The sequence below is a fragment of the Onychostoma macrolepis genome, chromosome 03, assembly GCF_012432095.1.
Source record: "Onychostoma macrolepis isolate SWU-2019 chromosome 03, ASM1243209v1, whole genome shotgun sequence".
Lineage (NCBI taxonomy): Eukaryota > Metazoa > Chordata > Actinopteri > Cypriniformes > Cyprinidae > Onychostoma > Onychostoma macrolepis.
Window position 1 is genome coordinate 20,383,668 of NC_081157.1, and position 21,535 is coordinate 20,405,202.

Genomic DNA, 21,535 nt, shown 5'->3' on the forward strand with positions numbered 1-21,535 from the left:
ACAATATTAAGTGAAAATCGTTAAATACAAATTTTCTTTTTGCAATAACTGCAAAAGCCTTCTAACCTTCCTCCTGAACATATTTTTATTTTTACCAAAATTACATTCATTTTAATAAAATATTAACTAACGTGAACAAACGATGAACTATGCATTTATTACACTATATTAAACTTTGTTAATGAAAATGCAGTTGTTCATTGTTTATTCATGTTAGTTCACAGTGCATTAACTCTTGACAAACACAACTTGTGATTTTAATAATACAGTAGTAAATGCTGAAATTAACATTAACTAAGATTAATAAATGCTGTAGAAGTATTGTTCATTCTTAGTTCATGTTTACTAATGTTATTAACTAACGTTAACTAATGAGCCTTATTGTAAAGTGTTACCTAAAATTATAATAATTGCACATTAATAATAGCAGGACTAATTTAACTTTAATACTTTAATATTTAATACTGTTTTTTTTTTGCATTTTTTTTAACATTCAATCATATATTTATTATCTTCATAAATCAAAATATATCTTAAAAAAGAAGACAAAAAATATCATTTTCAGTGCATACTACATAGTAACATCCATTACATCTTGTGCATTCAACACTTTCCAAGAAATAAATTCACAATTTAAAGAAAGAAAAAAAACAACAACAAGGCAACATTCATGGACATAGAAAAATTGCCTACTGCTATGAAACACTTGATTTGTAGTCTGACCTCAACTTTAATCAGCAGATACCTTATAGAAGCATATTTGCAGAAAATGTAACTTCACCTGTCTTTTCAAACAATCACATTTGTTAATAGCTGGTGTAGTGTCAAATGCATCTTATAGTTTGACTTGTTAAAGTTTAACTTCGCTGCGACAGACATTTAATGGAAGGCAAAGAAACAAACAGTTCGGAGTCTCTTGGCTCCTCACCACTTTATACCGAGTCCACTGGTGTTTTTTTCTATGGCGTGGTACTGCGTGTGCAGCAGCAGTCTGGCTTTCTCCTCTCCCACGCTCTCTAACCAGCTCTGATAGAGTTCAGCCACTCGCGAGTCCTGTTCTGGCACTGAGGTACGTTCACCGCGGTACAACTCCTCCACCTGCTGCAGCAGCTCTTTGTTAGTTTGATCTGATGAAGGCTTCAGCTGACCGCCGCCATTCAGACATCCTGTAGAACACAATCAAAAGTGTCACTGAATCCGATCTTATTTTAAAACGCTGTTAAACACTATCCTATTATCATCTACAATTAATATAGGTTATGCAAATTTAGAATAGATTTAATTCAAGATAACAGCATCAGAAGATTATCCAAATTCCACAACAATAAAACCGTGGCCTAAAAAGAAGGTTTTTAAGCACTAGGGGTGTCGTTTCTGACCTGACGGACATGCCATAACTTCTACAAAGTGGTAAGGTGACTTTCCGCGTTTCAGCTTCTGCACCAGGTTCTGAATGTTCCTGAAGCCATAGACGGCAGCAAACTGCAGCAGAATTTGACCGTCCTTCTCTAGAGTGACTTCCTGGAAATCCTTGTTTCTTTTGGGGGAACAAAAAAGGCACTACCATGAGATGTGACCAATAAACTATAGTAGCACCATGGTATTTCTGGAAGTGTTATGGTGAACAAACACTTAAAAACTGTCTTTTTAAATAAAACGCGACAAGTGACGCATTATTCCTTTCATTAACAGTACTGCGGTAGTACCATGGTAGAGTGATTTATCAGATGTTAATACTAAGGTACTTCAATACAAGCCAAATGATTATTGTATTCATATACTGTCATATAATTCATATAATGTACTTTTAAGAATACCATAATATTACATGCTTCCTATAATTTCTGACCAATTTCCAGCCATAAAAATAGTTTTAAAGTGATTTTTACATATTTTATACAGAAATTCTTAGTTAAAAAATACTTACATTTAGAAATCAGTTACTTTCTAGTCATTTCTAGCCAAAGAAATACTTTAGAAGAACTAAGCATAACTGTAAAAAAATACATTGGCTATAGAAATTGTATTAGCACGATCTAAGACTTTAAAAATTCCATGAAAAAATCATTTTCCTGGTCTGTCTCAAAAACCATGGTAAATATTTCTAACATTTATACATTTATTCTAAACCTTAAAATGAATATTCATTATTTACAGTAAATATCAATAAATTCTTTACACTAGCATTCAAATGTTTGGAGTCAGTAAGATTTTGAAAAATACTTTTGAAAGATGTCTCACCAAGGCTGCATTTATTTAATCAAAATAGTAATATTGCGAGATATTATTACAATTTAGAATAAAAGTACGTAATTTACTCCTGTGACCAAATCTGAATTATCAGTATCATTACTCCAGTCTTCAGCGTCACGATCCTTCAGAAATCATTCTGATGTGCTGATTTGCTGCTCAAGAAACATTTCTCATTATCATCATCAATGCTGAAAACAGTTGAAAGATTTTTTCCATAATTCTTTGATTAATAGATAGTTTAAAAGAACAGCATTTGTATTATTTGAAATGGAAATCTTCTGAAACAATGTGAAAGTCTTTGGACCATTTTGATTAATTTAATGCAACCTTGCTAAATAAAGGTTTGAATTTCTTTAAAAGGAAACCTACTGACCCTAAACTTTTTAACAGTGGTGAACAAACAACAGATCTGGAATCTTTGTAGCAATACTGCTGTGTTCAGACGTACTTCATTGTCTTGTAAGTGAGCTCATCTACTCCAATTCCAAACAGCTGTTTGGCAGCATGTTTGTAGATGTGATGAAGGTATCCTCCTGATCCACTTCCTGGGTGACCCAGCAGCTCCTCCCCACATACATTGCTGAACCTAAAACACACGTTCATGCCAGCAAATTCACACATATGACTCTATTTCATGAGTGGTAGCTGAGTTTTACAGTCACACATGAAGAACTTACATCGTGTCTAAAGGTGTCACTTCTTCCACGTCCCTCAAGGACACATTCTTTTCTTCCAACATCTTCAGAACTTCACCTATGAATCAGACACACAGACAATGAGGTCTTATGGCTATAATCTTACCCGTTTTACTTCAGTTTGTGATTGTAACCCTATTAGATTCACTCACCTGAAGTGATGACGCAGTCCACCTCTCTGGTCTCGTAATCGCTGAGGTAGAAGTCTGGTCTGGAAGCCTCGAGTTTCTTATCATAGCAGGGCATCACGGTCACATGGTAGATATTCTGTGGTGAAACACCCTGTCAAAGCAAAAGATAGACAATGAAAATCTCAGACTAGAACTACCATTCTAATGCACTGATATATCCCATGATTCAAAATGCATGTTGCAATAAGTGGGGGAGAAATCTAAATAATAATTAATTAAATTTTTTTTTTAAATATATAAAATACAAGTATTTGCATTTAATTTGAAAAATATTTTAATATATTTTAATAATGAATATCATTCAAATAATGTATCAATTAGACTTAATTACTCATTTAATTTAAAAAGAAATTGACGTGAAAAATAGTCTGTTATGTTGTTAATAGTAAATCAAACAATTAAAAAAATAAATAAATACATTTGCTCTTATTTTAGTGCTGTCAAATAAAGGTTTTTGTTTACATAATATGTGTGTGTACTGTGTATGTTTATTTTGTATATATAAATACACACACATGCATGTACAGGTGCTGGTCATATAATTAGAATATCATCAAAAAGTTGATTTATTTCACTAATTCCATTCAAAAAGTGAAACTTGTACATTATATTCATTCATTACACACAGACTGATATATTTCAAATGTTTATTTCTTTTAATTTTGATGATTAGAGCTTACAGCTCATGAAAGTCAAAAATCAGTATCTCAAAATATTAGAATATTTACATTTGAGTTTGAATAAATGACCATCCCTACAGTATAAATTATGGGTATCTCTTGTTCTTTGAAACCACAATAATGGAGAGGACTGCTGACTTGGCAATGATCCAGAAGACGAACATTGACACCCTCCACAAAGAGGGTAAGTCACAGAAGGTCATTACTGAAAGGTGTGGCTGTTTACAGAGTGCTGTATCAAAGCATATTAAATGCAAAGTTGACTGGAAGGAAGAATTTGGGTAGGAAAAGGTGCACAAGCAACAGGGATGACCGCAAGCTTGAGAATACAGTCAAGCAAAGCCGATTCAAACACTTGTGAGAGCTTCACAAGGAGAGAACTGAAGCTGGAGTCAGTGCATCAAGAGTCACCACGCTCAGACATCTTCAGGAAAAGGGCTGCCAAGCCACTTCTGAACCAGAGACAACGTCAGAAGCATCTTACCTGGGCTGTGGAGGAAAAGAACTGGACTGTTGCTCAGTGGTCCAAAGTCCTCTTTTCAGATGAAAGTAAATTTTACATTTCATTTGGAAATCAAGGTCCCAGAGTCTGAAGGAAGAGTGGAGAGGCACAGAATCCATGTTGCTTGAAGTCCAGTGTGAAGTTTCCACAGTCAGTGATGATTTGGGCTGCCATGTCATCTGCTGGTGTTGGTCCACTGTGTTTTCTGAAGTCCACAGTCAACGCAGCCATCTATCAGGAAATTTTAGAGCACTTCATGCTTCCTTCTGTTGACAAGTTTTATGGAGATGCTGATTTCATTTTCCAGCAGGACTTGGCACCTGCCCACACTGCCAAAGGTACCAAAAGCTGGTTCAATGACCATAGTGTTACTGTGCTTGATTGGCCAGCAAACTCGCCTGACCTGAACCCCATAGAAAATCTATGGGGTATTGTCAAGAGGAAGATGAGAGACACCAGACCCAACAATGCAGATGAGCTGAAGGCCACTATCAGAGCAACCTGGGCTCTCATAACACCTGAGCAGTGCCACAGACTGATCGACTCCATGCCACGCCGCATTGCTGCAGTAATTCAGGCAAAAGGAGCCCCAACTAAGTATTGAGTGCTGTACATGCTCATACTTTTCATTTTCATACTTTTCAGTTGGCCAAGATTTCTAAAAATCCTTTCTTTGTATTGGTCTTAAGTAATATTCTAATATTTTGAGATACTGATTTTTGACTTTCATGAGCTGTAAGCTCTAATCATCAAAATTAAAAGAAATAAACATTTGAAATATATCAGTCTGTGTGTAATGAATGAATATAATATACAAGTTTCACTTTTTGAATGGGATTAGTGAAATAAATCAACTTTTTGATGATATTCTAATTATATGACCAGCACCTGTATATATTTAAGAAAGATGTGTTACGTTTTATACATTTATATATGATATAATTTATATGAATATAAATATATACACAAATACATGTACATATTTTCAAAATATATGCTGTATGTGTGTGTATTTATATATACATAATAAATATACACAGTACACACATATATTATGTAAACAAAACGTTTATTTAGGATGCGATTAATCGTGACTAATTTATTTCTATGTGCTTGATTATTGGCCATTTACTGGAATAATTGATTAATAATAACTAATAAAACCTGACTTTAGGGCTGCGAAATGATTAATCGCAGTTAATCGCATTCAAAATAAAAGTTTGTTTACAAACTATATGTGTACTGTATATATTTATTTATTATGTGTATATATATATATATATATATATATATATAAATAAAATAAATACACACGTATATAAAAAAATATTTATATATATTTACACTTATACTTGTATATAATTTATAATATATATTAATATAAATATTTTATATATAAATCTAACATATTTTTCCTTAATATATACACATGTATGTGTGCATTTATATATAGATAAATATATACACTACACACACATAGTACGAAAACATAAACTTTTATTTTGAATGCGATTAACTGCGATTAATCATTTTGCAGGTCTACCTGACTTACTGTTAAATTTCTGCATGAAATTTGCATGTCACTCAACTTATTAATATTTGATGTAAATAAAAAGTATGTTTAATAGTAAATTAGCTTTGTGCAAGTCACAAAACAAACAGCTTTACATCTACAACATGTCAGAGACCAAAGAAGGGTTTATAACAAGTTTAAATAACAAATAAATTAACAATATATTTAAACTACACTAAAACAACTATAAAGCATAAAGCAGTCTCTAATGTGGCCTTCAACATTCAAATCAAGTCTAAAAACACTTCAAAAAATGTTTTTAATGTGAGACTTTGTATTTGGCACAAATGGGCAGTTTCTCCCTCTCTGAACAGACGTTTATTGTTTAGTACCTTCTGAGAGGCAAAATAGCCCTTGACTAGAGAACCCATCATCTGCTGTGGCGAGCGGGTCGTGCTGATGTACGGGAGGATGAATTCACCATGAGTCTTCTCAGCATAGCAAATCCAGCCTGAACCAAACACAAAAGATCATTTAACAAGAAGAAATCCATATTGGACCCATAATAAAGCATAATACTGTGAATATTGCACACAATAAAAAACAGATTGCATCTACCTGGACAGGCAGACGCCAGCATCGGTAGAGCCTTCTTGTCTACTTCCTTCCGTCTGAATCGCTCTAGAAACTCCCTCTGGCTTTCTAACAGGCTAAATGAGCGACTGAAGCTGGTGTCAAACACATGATGGACACCTGAAAGACCAGTATGCAGTTTGCATGATCAACACACACAGGAGAATGTCTTTGACTGGTCATATGAAACGTGGACTCAAACTCACCCAAGTTCTTCAGGAAGCTGGTGAGTCTACGAGCCACTTCGCTGCTACTGAGACTGTAGTGTGCTGCTAGAGAGGCTCTCGACTGAGGAGACACAGACACCACCACCACCTTCTGCTCGCTACTGCTGACCTGCTGCTCACAGACACAAACATGCTTTAGGTGAAATCTTCATTTGGAGTAAAAGGTTAAATGCAGTTGTTGGATTACAAATGCTAAATCGAGGTTCCAATGTAACAGCATGTAAACTGAAGAAGTTATATACATTGTATTTAGCATTTATGGTGAAGATGATGACATCAGATGAACGATTCTGTTATACAAAGTTTGTAGCAAGAGGTTCCTGCCAGTTTCTGTTCTCTTACTGTAAGTCAAATGAGCCAGATGACGGAGACTCTCACCTTTTGTTTGTAATGGCTCTTGGTGCCCCTGCCCCAATCTTTGGGCAGTTATGCTGATTAGGAGTGGTTAAATGGGGCAGGTTGCTATACCTGAATACTTCATTTGCAGGCTTTGTTTAAGGTCGTCACCCAGGTGCATTGTTTCCATTCCTAAGCACTGCCCCCTAAATGTATAAACTACAATGTATCACTGATTTAGTTAGACTTGAATGACTGCAGCGACGCACAGCGAGTTCTCAATAAAAAGTAACTTCTGTATGAAAGATATCCCAACGTCTCCTGGTCTCTGCTTCGACGAGGAAAAAGTTTCCTACAGTTTTGGTGCCGTGACCCGGATAGAGCTCCTCACCTGAATCCAGATTGAAACTTCAAGCTCAAAGATCTGACTTCGTTCCAGACTGAATCTTCTGTACAAACACTCTATCCAAAAGAACCTTTAAGACCAGTACAAATTTGTTATCCTCTGCGCAGTCAGAGAAGATTAGCATTACGTGTTAATATTTGTTACCCTCTGTTTCGGCAGGGAAGTATAGCGTAAAGTGCTAGTAATTTGTGTTATCCTCTGCTTTGCCAGGGAAGGTTAACAATAGTTGATCTGTGTTAACAAGCGTACCCTCTGTTGATCAAAGAAGTTTTAATGTTTTAGATTGTGTGGTAACAAAGAAACTCACAAAATGTTTAGAAAGAATGCTAGACTGATCCCCACAACTGAAAAAGGTGGGCTCGCGACTCTTTTGTGGTCAGATAGCGAATTCAAATCACTGTTAGGAGTGCAAATGAACCTAAGTCACTGAGAAAGTTAGACAAGAACTAACTCAGAAATATGAGATCCATCCAGACAAGACTTGGTCTGTAGATGAGTGTAAAAAGGTACTAGGAGCATGTATTCGCAAGAACAATGTGAAAGGCATTATCTGCTGCCACAGAGAATTTGGTTTAGCGCTAGCTACACAACAGTCTCAGCGTAACTCAGAGCTAGAGGAACAGAACAAAAAGCTCCATGCTAGAATATCCTCTTTTACTAAGAAATTGAACCGCAACAAAGCTTCAGCAAAAACTGACGTGGAAGAAGTTAGTCAGCCTGATAACAATTATCCTGATTTACAAGCTTTCTTTGAAACAGATGAAACCATCCAATCAGTAACTGATGTGCCTGTAGATTCAGTGAAGGTATGTGGAGCTAGGAGAAGATCTCAGGGAATTGAAAGTGTTCCTCCAAACTCTTCTGTTGTCCAAATACAAACTGTTGCCAAAGCGCTAGGACCTAAAGATATAGAGAGGCTATCCCAGAGCTTACCCTCAGCACGCACAGATTTTTCTGAATTTAGAAGAGCATTGATCAGTAAAATGCGTCTCTACGACATGTCGTTAGCAGACGTCACACAGCTGAATCCGAATTCAACAGTTTTGAGTCTGCTGTTACTTCTGAACTACAACATGCCAGTAAAGGTGTTTTGAAAATTCTAAAGAATATCATCAGACCCAAAATAAACTGGTCCAGAATCACTAACTGTGTGCAAAGGAAAGAAGAAACTGTGAGTGAATACACTGAAAGGTTTTGTCAGTCAGCTGCAGCATACAGTGGAATAGCTGACACTCCAGAGAAGGTACTGGATCATAAAGGACCACTAGTTCGAACATGGTTTGAAGGCCTTTCCTCCCTCCCCTCCCTCCCAGTCACGAACCCATCCTCATGTACAATGTCTGCAATGACTGAAGTCGTGTTAGAGGATGAAGGAGAAATGACTCACGATTGTGATATGCTTACATACGCACCTACGAGTGAAGTAACAGAAACTCCCATAGAGAATGCAGAATTGGAGTTGTTTGTTGATGGTTCAGCTCAAGTCGTTAAAGGTAACAGACAAGCAGGTTATGCGAGATTGAGGTCTCTGCAGAGCAAAAGTGGGTGTTTCTGAATTGCTAGGCATTTTCAAGCTGCTGGGTGTTTCTAAATCATACAATCAAAATGATCCCCCTGACCTAACCCCACCCCTAAACCTACCGTCACTATGACGTCAGCCAATCAAGTAACATGGTCAAAAAACGCCCCGATCTGGTAACTCCCATTACTTTGCTGCAGAGACCTATACTTGGGTTATGCAGTAAGTTCCACCACTGAAGTGGTAGCTTCAAGTCGTCTTCCAAATAATTTTTCAGCTCAAGCTGCAGAACTTAACTTAACTAGAGCATGCACACTAGCTTCAGGATCGGTTGCAAATATCTATACTGATTCCAGGTATGCTTTTGGGGTAATTCATGATTTTGGTGTCATTTGGCAAAGTAGACAGTTTCTAACTTCTGCTGGATTAGTGAAAGATCTAATGTTTGCCATGAAACTTCCAAAGAAATTAGTGGAGATCATAGTGAAAGCACATCTCACAACTAATACTACGGAAGCTAAAGGTAATGCTCTTGCTCTGATGTAACTGCTAAACAGGCTTGTTCCTATGCAACTGTACAATTGTGTTCACGTAGTACAACACAGAAGACAATTCTGCCTCCTGAATCAATCATTGATCTGTACAAAGATGTTCCTCTATTTGAAGCATGGACATGGTTAGACAAAGTAGCCACAGTGGACTCATCCGGCTGCTAGACCAAAGGGGGAAAGTACGTCGCTCCCGAATCACTGCTGCCATATTTGGCTCAACAAATACACAATTTGGGTCACAGTGGTCCAGCAACTGTAAAATCTGTAAAATCTGTAAAAACTGTAAAATCACAGGTTTTCAAATGCCAGAGAGAGAGTTGAGTCGTGTTGGCAGACTCCACCAGAAGGTGGACACACAATCATCCCAGGTCAGTGGGTCATGATAAAGTCATTCAGAAACAAGCCGTTAGAGCCTAAGCGGCACGGACCACATCAAGTGATGTAGATTACAGCAGCTGCAGTGTTGTGTCAGGGAAGGAAAACCTGGACTCATGTGTCACACTGTAAAGTTGTTCCCCCTCCTACTGGGATAGCATAGGACGCACGGACCAGTGAGGAGCCCAGGGAAGAACCGAATGCAACAGGCTTCGGTGGCCAACCCTGCGGTGAAGAATCTCTCATAGGCCTTCCCCATCCACTAGTCCATCCTTACCTCACTGTTTTTTAGGTGTCACAGGAATTAAGAAATAGGGAAAGAAGGAACAACAATAGCAAACTCAGATCGAACAAAGGACACAACCCTAGTGTTTGCAGTCTTTTACAACAAATACTGCTCTGTCGACTTTTGTTTTCTTTCTTACTCTGAGCAGATACCACTTGATGGCTGTCTCGAGACCCATACGCACCGACCTCCTCACCTGCGTATGAAGCCACAACCTCTAAAAGACTTGACCCACTGCCGAGCCAACTGTCACGGAAGACAGAACAGACAAAAAAAAAAAAAAATTTAAAATACACAACGCAGAGAATCACATACGAGAACTTCAGTCATTCATCAACATGATCAAGATTGCCGTACTAGTCCAACAAGACATTCTTGATCTTTCAGCAAAACTACACCACATGACTGAAGATAATTTTTCATGGTTTGGAAACCTGTTAGGTAAACCCTGGCTGTGGATCGAGGAAATAGAAATTCTGCTGTTGATTTTCCTATCTATGCGTCCACAGTATCAAGTGTTTCATTCAACAAATGACTCACGCCCATCACGAGGAAATGACAGTTCCAACCAGAAAAGACTATTACCTTCGTTACTTCACGGACCCTAGCTGCATGTTTGTTTCTGTGTCAGCATGCCTTTCGTCACTACAGACAATCAACACAGAGCAAGTGCTATGTGCCTGTAACGATCACAGGTTACAAGAATAAACTTTTAAGTGTCTAAATTTGTATTTTGTGAGAGTTATTAGAACTCTCAAAGGGGGAACTGTTGGATTACAAATTTATAAAATGTTAAATCTAGGTTCCAATGTAACAGCATATAAACTGAAGAAGTTATATACATTCCTAAGCACTGCCCCCTAAATGTATATAAACTACAATGTATCACTGCTTTAGTTAGACTTGGATGACTGCAGCGACGCACAGCGGGTTAACTTCTGTATGAAAGATATCCCACGGTCTCTGCTTCGACGAGGAAAAAGTTTCCTACACAGTAGAGTGAGTGTAAAGTACTGCAGACCTTGTTTTGACGTAGCACGCGATACAGTTCCTCGTGACTCTGTTGGGTGATCAGGACACTCTCCGCAGATGTGATGCAGCCACTGCAAGCCAGACAGTCGTTTAGAGTAATCTTCGCTTTCTCCAACTTTTCCTTTTGACCATCCTTGGAAACAAGCATTTATATATTATATCTATCATATCTGATGAATGAAACACAGGCACGACTTCCACATTGCAGGTTTCAAAATTTAAAGTCACATCATTAGTACTCACCTGATAGACCTGAAAATAACTGCCATCATCTTCTATCTGGATTTTAGCCACAGATCTGCCCTGCTTCTTTTCCACCTTTACAGGCTTCACACATTCCTGATAAATTGGACAAATTAAGACTAGTGAAATTATATTTCGTAATTATAGTCTACTACTGTTCGAAAGATAGGGGAAATGAACAAAAAGTGACAGTGAAGGCATTAATAATGTTGCAAAAAATATAGATTTGAAAAAAAAAAAAATGCTGTTCTTTTGAACTTATCAAAGAACCCTGAAAAAAAGTGTCATTTCCACACACACACACACACACACACACACACACACACACACACACACACACACACAAATTAGCAGAACTGTTTGCAATATATGATAAGAAATGCTTCTTGAGCAGCAAATCACATTAGAATGATTTTTGAAGGATCACAAAAGACTGGAGGAATGATGCTAAAATTCAGCTTTGCATCACATGAATAAATTACATTTGATAATATATTCAAATAGAAAAACAGTTATTTCATATTGTAATAATATTTCACAATATTACTGTTTTTACTGTATTTTTTTAATCAAGTAAATACAGCTTTGTGGAGCATAAGAGACTTCTTACACATCCCAAAATATCAAGTGTAACCACCCAGCAATGACTGGTGTAGCAGTAACTATTAGTGGATGGCTAAGTGTCAAAATACGTTATGAGTAGTATTTTATACCTATCTTTTGTAAGCTGTTTTGCTTTTACTATGTGTTGCGATGTCTATTTTGAAAATAAATCACTTGGTTCAATATTTCGTTATTTAATGCAGTGACATCCAGACATTTCAATGTGGCTGAAGTGTACATGCATTTTATACACAGCAGTTTACTCTCAGGCAGCTCTCTAGGTTTTCAGACACAGCCACTTCCATTACCTGACCTTGCAAATAAACTAGGCCCAAGTTTGGGAGCTCTAACTAAACCAATGTCCTTCATAATTAGCATTTGCAGTATTTACAAGATTTAAAGTGATCAAAAAACTTGTCAGAAACATGTGTCACTTTTGTAAACTGTGTCGTCGTTATCTACACAATGTTACATTCGTTTATCTTATGATCAGCTGATCGGTGTTGTATCACATAGATATAAAGTAAAAGCGCTGAACTGATAGTAATGTCTCTGTTTCAAATGTTACAGGCAGAAACATCTATTCAACCTGAGATGGAGTAATAAAGTCATCCAGATCCGTGAGCTGAAGCACTCCACTGAAATGCGACGCCATTGCTTTTGCTGCTGCTGTGTGTGAAGTGGTTGGCAGGGATCTGTGAATGACTTCTAAACTGTCCAATCGTAGGCCGCTTGAAAGTAGCTCTGTCCAATCAAAGCAAACAGTGAGAGGTTAAGGGCGGGACTTAAAGAAATAGGCTGATATGACTTCAGGTCAACTGTATTTTGTCACATGTCTTACTGCTATTATATTCAACATCGAAGTTTTTGCATTTTACAAGAGATGCTAGAGAAATTTTAATATGTCTCAGTTTAAGATAACGTATTTTCATATGAGACACACGTTTAAACACATCTTATTTTAAAACCCTGAAAAACTTTTCAGTTTATTATTGAAAGGTATTTTATGTTTTGTAAGTACTTTTTTTCTGTTTGTTCTGTACGTAATGTAATCTTTGTTCTTTATTATTGCAATAAAAAAAAATGATGTGCTGTAGCTGCTGGCTTTATTTTTGTGCGCATTTATAAGCGATGTTACGGTCGCTCAGTATTTGATACACTGGACAGCAGGCGCCGTAAAGCGTCGATGCGACGCGCGCATTTACTTTCACTGTCACGCTGTTATGGTTCAGGTGCGCGCTCAGTCAAATGCAGAAAAGATGTCTGCCGATCATTTGTCATCCTAAATTATCAATTCAAATAACCTCTTGTAAGTACGTCACGTTAACAGGTTGAACTTGTCGCGTTTTTCAGCCACACAAATGCACTTGCTGCAGCAAGAAACTACACACGGAAGTAAATCTATGTTTGCTTTTATGCATCATAAAGTCTTTTACCTAAAGGATTAATGGTATTTAACAGAGTAAGTATACATTTCGGTGTTTCTCTGAAGTGATAACAACATGCATTCATTTATAAAGCGTCATATCTGCTATTTGAGCAAAGGGAAAAAAATATATTTTAATGCTAAAGAGTCCGAATTGTGAGAAAATATATTAAATGCATGTTATGTTGTTGATCTTCTTTTATTATTGATGCATTTCCACATAAAAAATAGACCACGTTTTCATTTGCATTTGTTAAGTGTTTTATTATTATTATTATTATTAAATACATAAACTGGGGCCAGTTGCATGAAAGGTTTAGAGTGGTCTTGCAAGTTAGCCATCAAAGACTGGTCATCATTTTTTTTAAATTCAGTTACATAAAAGCATAGATTATAAGTTGAATTAAAAAATGAGACTGATTTCTTATTGACTAACTGCTTGTCGGACTTAAGGCACTGTCTTAATATAGAGGCTAAGTTTATGGACTGGCCCCTGATGTGTTTAGAAGTGAAGGCTTTTCCATTGTCATTTAAAAAGGTAAAGTTTTTTTAAGCTTTTCATTACATCCCTTGATTTTCAATGCAAATTTTGTTTCGAAGGTCACCAGAGTTCATTTCTATGGTTTATTGCATTCACCTGCACAGAAGCAGACATGAACTCTCAGAAGTTTATGAGGTTGATCGTGGGCTGCTTGGTGATTGTTGCCGTGGTGAAAATTTTCTTTAGTCCCAGGTGAGGATCGCAGTTCTCGTGGGTCTCCAAGTACACGTGCATCAACATCAAATGATGCTTCACTGTCCCAAACAAGCTTGCGATTAAACTTTATTTACCTTCTATTCATAGCTCAAGCAAAGACACGAGTGTCCAGACCCACCAAATCATACAAGGTGGTAATTTCTGGGCTAACCAGCGTATCCCACAGCTGAATTTGGTTCATAATCAGGAGGATCCTGTCAAAAAAGAACATGAAGAGGTTCAGCCAGAGAAAAAGGAGACGGTCCAATTAAACCAAGAGGAGTTAGAACCAGAAGTTCCTGATGATACACCCACGGATCCATTAAAAATTGTGCACTTGGATCTGAAAGGCGCCGCACCCAAAGTCAAATACCTTGAACAGGTGGGAATTTGTGTAAACTGGATTGTGTTTCAGACATGTGGTATAATGTATTAACAGTTTCCTTTTTAAAGTTTACCTTTATGTTCTTTTGTAGATATTCTCTCTACTGTCATCTCTGGGTGCTAATGGGATATTGTTGGAATATGAGGATATGTTTCCTTATGAGGGGGAGCTCAGCATTCTCAAATCAAGCTTTGCATACAGGTAGGTGACTGATTCTGAGTATCTGATTAGCTAAACCTGGCTTAATTTGACTCGATTTGCCCACAAATGAAAATTCTGGCATTATTTACTCAGCCTCATGTCATTCTACGCCTGTATGCTGTTATTTCTGCTGCACTCAAAAGGGGATATTTGAAGAATATTTACTGTATGCAGCACTTTTCCATAAAATGACAGTGAATAATAATCACCAGTATTATTTATATACTTAATTTTAATTATTTACTATAATAAGTGGTATTATAAATTATAAATGGTATTAGGGGTGACCCCGAATAGTCGACGATTCGATGCTTCGATTCGAGGAGCCTGATTCGACTCACAGTCGAATATTCGCGGGGTGTTATGATCATACCATTTTGGCTATATGGGGGTGTTCAATGTCTGATTTCACATAGAACTACCGGTTTTCTCCCAATAAGTTAATATACAGCCTATTATGATAATGCTGTAAATAAGAATCTGAAAAGAAAAAAAAAAGCTTTAAATAAATATTTTAACATGCGTGAATAAATACAACCGCCCCTATAGATTTAAATTTCACTTTCCATAATCCGTGACCGAAAGAGGAGCATCTTGGCGGCAAGGATTTAAAACTTTAACAAGACTCAAACTGACGCAGAGTGAAAGACTGGATTTTTTTCGATCAGGTAGGATACAAGTGATTTCAAAACATTTCAGCCGGTTTATATCGTGTATATATTATTTATCTCGCATAAGATGCATTTGGTTGAGTCGCTGCAGTAAAGCGCTTTATTGAACAGTGATTATCTCTTCAGTGCGCAGCGCGAGCAGGACAAACCACTATGCAGAATAGTAATAACTATGACTGGGACTGTCACATAGGCCTACACATAACATTATAATGAGAACACTATTATAATAAAACGCTGTGATTTTTTTTTTTTAGAGTTTATTTCCCGTGTTTTTGCACGTTGTTGCGTCAAGAACGCGTCCACAAGTATAAATAATGAAGCGTATTTTATTTGAGATAAATGAGTCAAATCCCATTGATTAAAAACCTTCTAAATGATTAATTCTACTGGTCATTCAGCGCGTGCAGCTCAAAGCAGAAATGCAGAACATTAATAACTGTCGTATAGCCTACATAACGTTATAATGAGCACTATTGTAAAAAATGTTGTGAATTCTTAGGGTTTCCCTGACGTTTAATGTTAACTATCTTTTAATCAAAACATAAAACATTATTCACTCCGTTTGTATCTGCGAGGCGTCCATTACACATTTTCCCTGCGTGTTAACGTCAGTAATTATGACTGTCGAATGTCGCTTGAATCTTGGTAATATATTTTGCTCCGCCCCCAAACATATGATTCGACTATCAGTCGACTATCGGCAAGATTCGAAAATTCCGATTCGACTGTGAAAATCCTTAGTCGGGGACACCCCTAAATTGTATATATGGTTTTTTAATCTTCTCTTCAAACTCCCCTTTTCAAAGTAGCTTTTATGTGATTATGTGACTGTTTTTATTTTATGTTATATTCTTCTTAAATTCTGTTGCATGTTTTCATTGGAATTTGTTTGTATTTCAGTGTTTAATTTAAGTATATTATTATTATTATTATTATAGTACTTCATGAATATTTTAAGTTTATTAATATTGGGTTTGCATTTTTGAGCGGTTTTGTCATATCAAATGTAGATTTGTCATTTTGTTTGTTTATTTTAAATAATTGTATTTAGCTTTAACCTATCTTTTTATTTTAGTTTTAGTAATTTTAGTACTTCAACTAAATGTTGCTGAGGCAACATTTCCAATTTTAGTGTTTTCATATAATATTTACATTTTATTTTATTTCAGGTTGATTTTAATTACTGAAGAACATTAGCACATATGTCAACCTTCAAAGAGAACCAAAAAACGTAATATAAATTCCATAGAAATAGTCAATATATTTAAAAGCAGTCCATTGAAGCCAATTACAGTAACTTACATGATGAACAGATTGACGTTTAGGTGAACTATTGCTATAATATATTCAGAGATCATAAGATGATGAATTGTTAACATCTTTATTTCTCTTTATACACATTTTTAACTTGCTTATCTTTATTGTTTCTGGGAAAGTCCAGAAGATATAGAAGAAATGAAGTCTCTGGCCAAACGGCACAAGCTTGAACTGATTCCTCTGGTGCAGGTGTTCGGACACTTGGAGGCAAGTGCAGAAGAAGCTAACTCTCACAAATACTGTAGATATCTCAAATATGTGCTCACTACATACTTCAGTAAAGCAGTAGAAGGAGCAACCAGTCACTGTGGTTATGTTGATGTGGAGGCAAAAATCATTCAAATGCTGTAGATGCACTGTGTTTTTCCTTTATTAGCATACTGTACACTATGTACCAGTCTGTCTGTTCACATTTCAGTTTGTCCTAAAACACGAGAAGTACTTAAAATTGAGAGAAGTGGAAACGTTTCCCAATAGCCTGAACCCTCAGGCCCAAGGAAGCATGGATCTTGTTCAAGACATGTTAACGCAGGTTATGAAGAAGCACCCAGAAGCAAAGTGGTTCCATATCGGTGCTGATGAGGTCAGTGGATCTTTATTCTCTACAGATCATTAAAAATAGTTGTATTTCATGGAAAAAAGAAAATGACAAATACACAAAGAGTTTGTTATCGTTTTTGAGTGTCCTATTCCTTTCAAATGCAAACTCATATCTACTGTGGACATTTAGGTACGTGGCCTGGGCGAAAGCGAAGATTCGAAGCGCTGGTTGGAAGCCAACAATGGAGACATGGGAAAGCTTTTCCTCAATCATGTGACCGCAGTTGGGCGACTTATGACCAAACTGAAGCGAGGAATGAAGCTGATCTTGTGGGACGACATGTTTAGGAAACTTAGCTCCGACACTATCAAAGGTATAATGAGGGCGTCTGCAAGCCAGTAAATTTATGTTTGCCGTTATCAAATAGCAGATATTACCAGTAAAACTCCCATTTACTGGAATGTACAGTATTTGCATATGATAGTACAAAGGATTTCTAATAGGTGCACTGAAATTTTTGACTTAACAGTGACATCTAATGGTGTGGATGATGAAACATCCTGAAAAACAACAAATTATAGATGTCCTATTCACATGTGTATTTGTGAATTTGTGAAATGATGAAAGTATGAAAATAGGGGGGGTTAAAGACTTTTACGATGGAAAATGATGCACCTTTCAAGCTTTCAAAAAATACAATGTCATTAACTCAGTAGTGCTTTTTGGTCCTGATGTGGGTGTTTACTTTTTAGAATCAGGTTTGCAGGACCTTGCATCGCCCATGATATGGAACTACATCCCAAACATGGATGTGAAAGGGATCGGTAAGGCCCTGTTCTGGTTCTCATATGAAAATATTGACCATATGCATTAGCTTAAACATTTTCCTTATTGTGAACGATTCATCTGTGCAAATTATTAAGAGGAAAAAGGTTTCCCTTTGTAATCTTTTGTGAAAATATTTAATGATTTGAAATGTTTTTTTTAAATGTTTTACTTTTTAAAATTTTTATTTTTAAAATGTAACACAAATCATTACTTATAAATATGCTCATAGGCAATATGACCAATTATATACATGTACACTACGGTTCAAATGTTTGAAGTTTAGTGTTTTTATTTTTATTTTTTTAAATATATAAAATATACTATATATTTCAGGGGTTTTTTATATTAAATAAATTGAGACTTATTCAGCAGGGAGGGATGCATTAAATTAATGTGACAGGAAAAAAATACTCTTATAAGAAAGACATTTACAATTAAAATAAAAAGATTAATAAATTATGTTCCTTTGAACTTTCTATTAATCAAAAGATCCTTAAAAAAGGTATCGCAAAATAAATTACAAAAAATATATATATATAAAACTATGTATATTTAATATATTACTATGTTGCCTCAGTGAACATTCTTTCAAAAACATAAAAAATAAAATAAAAATGAGCACAAGTTTTGAATGGTAGTGTATGTCAAACCAAATCTAACTTCATTTTTACTTATTGTTTGTAGGTAACTATATCTCCAAGTATGAACAGGCTGGATTTAAGGGTGTGTGGTTTGCTAGCGCTTTCAAAGGAGCTTCTGGAATTGACCAGAAATGGACTCCAATCAATCACCATTTAAAAAACCACCTACAGTGGCAGAAAGTCATTACATCCATGCCGCAGTACAAGTCTGTGAGATTCCAAGGCATTGCTCTGACTGGCTGGCAGAGGTAAGTCCGCAGTTTTACTGAGCTGTTTCTTCAAATTTTTTGTCTCATCAAACATGCAATGCCTTGATACAAACTGCAAAGGTTTTAGGAACTTCCAAACCTAGAGCGTTAATGTGTTTGCAATTTATATGAGCATTTATGAGGACATATACATACATTATACACTATTAAAACCTGTTTCTCTATTAATAGTTAAAGTTAATGAAAAACTGTTTGTGTTGAAGGTATGAGCATCACACTGTGCTGTGTGAGCTTCTCCCAGTGGCCATCCCTTCTCTGGCTGTCTGTCTTCAGACACTGAAATACGGTGAGTGTCTGAACCAACATGTTTTATTTCTGGAGGGGCTGAGTATGTGATGTGATTATGAATATGTAGAATAAAATCATATTTTATATACTGCAAAGGTATCATATCATGCTGTCATGTATTTTGTTTGCATTAGGTTCATTTGCTACTGAGGCACAGGAGGAGGTGCAGCGCCTCCTTGGGTGTCAGATTGAGCTGAGCAAAAATGAGTGGTATGAAGTTGTTTGTATGGATGTTTATTTAGATATATTTGAAGAGATTCTGATGTTTGTAAATGATATTCTCTTGACCGGTCTGCAGTAAGGGTGCATCCTTTCCTGGCTCAGATGTTTATGAAATGGTGAAGAAGATCAACGACAACCTCGAGAGTTCAGTTAAAAAGATCATGCAAAGCTAGTGAGTGATTCTGTTTCTGAGTGACCTGACATATAAACATGAGCTCAAATGACATTCACACAGAGCATAAGCCAGTATTTTCCCCTTTCAGTGCAACTGAATTCTTTGTCTTGAACATTTTGTTGCTTACGCTAACATTGTGTTTGTCTTGTGTTTTGCAGCCATGTCAAGGGATCATTCAGCCCATATCATCGCAAACGCAACTTTGCAAACCCTCGAAATCTTGCATTTTTCAAAGATGAAATGAAAAAGTAAGGTTTTTAGCACTCACATATCATTTGACAAATTTATTAGCAAGTATATTGTGTTTTTATATTTCTCAAAAAACATTTCGGTTATTATTTGGATACATGGTTCCCACAGTAATAGTCATAGTAAATTGTTTTGAAATGGTTCTTTTCAATGAATTTTTCAGAAATAATGTCTAAAAGATTCATTAATGTATTAGTCTGTATCAGAATTTACAAAAAAAAAAAATCAGATTGACTCAAGAAGTCTTGCAAAAGTCATGGAAATTTTCAAAAATGATTGCTAACTAAAGCTGCAAACCATTAAAACTATTTTGTTACTTGAAATAAAATGTTAGCTGAAGTTTAAGTACTACTTCAAGTTAAGTACTGAAAAAAATATTAAAACTTGTGTAGGCATTAAAAAAACTAATAAAAATGACAAACACAAAACAGATTTCCTAAAACTTTAACTGAAATTATAATGAGAACAGAAAATAGAAAAATTCAAAACTAATCAATAGTTTATTAATGACGCTTAAATAACACTGGTGCAAACGCTGTATGTTTTAAGGTGTGGGTGATTATTATAAACCATAAACTAGAATTTCTGGTTAAGCCTGTTTATGCTGTGAGGTGCATAAATGGAAAGATAGTAGCCTAAATATGTTGCTTTTGTCCCTCTTGTCAGATTGATGGATGAATGGGATTCCTTTTTACTGACTTTCCGGCAAAATATGGAGGCAATCTTCTACCCAGACACGTTAGAAGAGTGGTTGGAGGAGCACGTCAGCGAACACATAGAAAGACTTCATAGCATGGTGGTTGATGTAGAGCGAATCATTAAACTCAATGGACAGCCAAAGGTTGATCCTTTGAAAAAGAGGTGAAACAGACAAGTGGACCAACAGGAAAGACATTCCAAGATGTAGCATTCAAACTTCCTACTGTGTTTTTCCACCTCAGGGATCTTGCTTGTTTCCTGAAGGCTTTGGTGGAGGTGATGACAAGATTATGAAAAGTTGCATAAAAGTTCTCTAATTACACAGTGTATGCACTACTTGAAGAAGGGGACTCGCTACACTATGCATCAATGCATTTATTTTATCTGTATTTGAGTTGACTCAAAATAATGTAAATTATTTGCCTTTGCAGTTACACTGGTACAGCTGGTACAATGTTTTTTTTTTTTTTTCAATGTAAATGTCTAAGGGTGGGGACATGACCAAACTTCAGCTCTTTGACATGCAAAATGTATTTTGTACATTTTGTGCAGTTCGAGGAGCACAAATATTGTGCAATTTTGTACAGCTGCAGAATGTGGAATCATATTACAGTTGAGAGCCTTGAATAAAGATACTAGGTATCTTTATTGTTTCAGCACTATTACACATAGGCTAAATTAGAAGCGTTTACCTCAGAAAACGGCTTATGTTACATTTAAAGCCTTATCACAATGCCAATAATAACATAATTTGCTGGATTTAATTTCTTTGTGTGTGTTTACAACAAAAAATAAAAAAATTGTGGACCGTATTTTGTACTTATACTGTTTTCACTGTT

The 21,535-nt window shown here is 36.1% G+C and overlaps 2 protein-coding genes across 2 annotated transcripts; one reads left to right on the forward strand and one right to left on the reverse strand.

Moving 5' to 3' along the window:
* Positions 1-113: 113 nt before the first annotated feature.
* On the reverse strand, positions 114-14,396 carry narfl (nuclear prelamin A recognition factor-like). The gene is made up of 13 exons (XM_058769652.1): positions 14,347-14,396; positions 14,109-14,266; positions 12,635-12,789; positions 11,443-11,538; positions 11,189-11,332; positions 6,674-6,806; positions 6,453-6,587; positions 6,227-6,345; positions 3,101-3,230; positions 2,931-3,006; positions 2,702-2,839; positions 1,380-1,537; positions 114-1,166 (listed from the first exon to the last, which is right to left on the reverse strand). The coding sequence occupies exons 1-13, from the start codon at positions 14,352-14,354 to the stop codon at positions 925-927; spliced, it is 1,692 nt and encodes a 563-aa protein (XP_058625635.1). The 5' UTR covers positions 14,355-14,396; the 3' UTR covers positions 114-924.
* Positions 14,397-14,567: 171 nt separating this feature from the next.
* Positions 14,568-21,502, forward strand: zgc:113333 (beta-N-acetylhexosaminidase). Its single transcript, XM_058769653.1, has 12 exons — positions 14,568-14,589; positions 14,684-14,793; positions 16,909-16,991; positions 17,203-17,367; positions 17,515-17,698; positions 18,078-18,149; positions 18,838-19,042; positions 19,267-19,349; positions 19,486-19,561; positions 19,650-19,745; positions 19,907-19,996; positions 20,664-21,502. Exons 2-12 carry the CDS (start codon positions 14,715-14,717, stop codon positions 20,860-20,862), a joined length of 1,332 nt encoding a protein of 443 aa, XP_058625636.1. The 5' UTR covers positions 14,568-14,589; positions 14,684-14,714; the 3' UTR covers positions 20,863-21,502.
* The last annotated feature ends 33 nt before the right edge of the window (positions 21,503-21,535 follow it).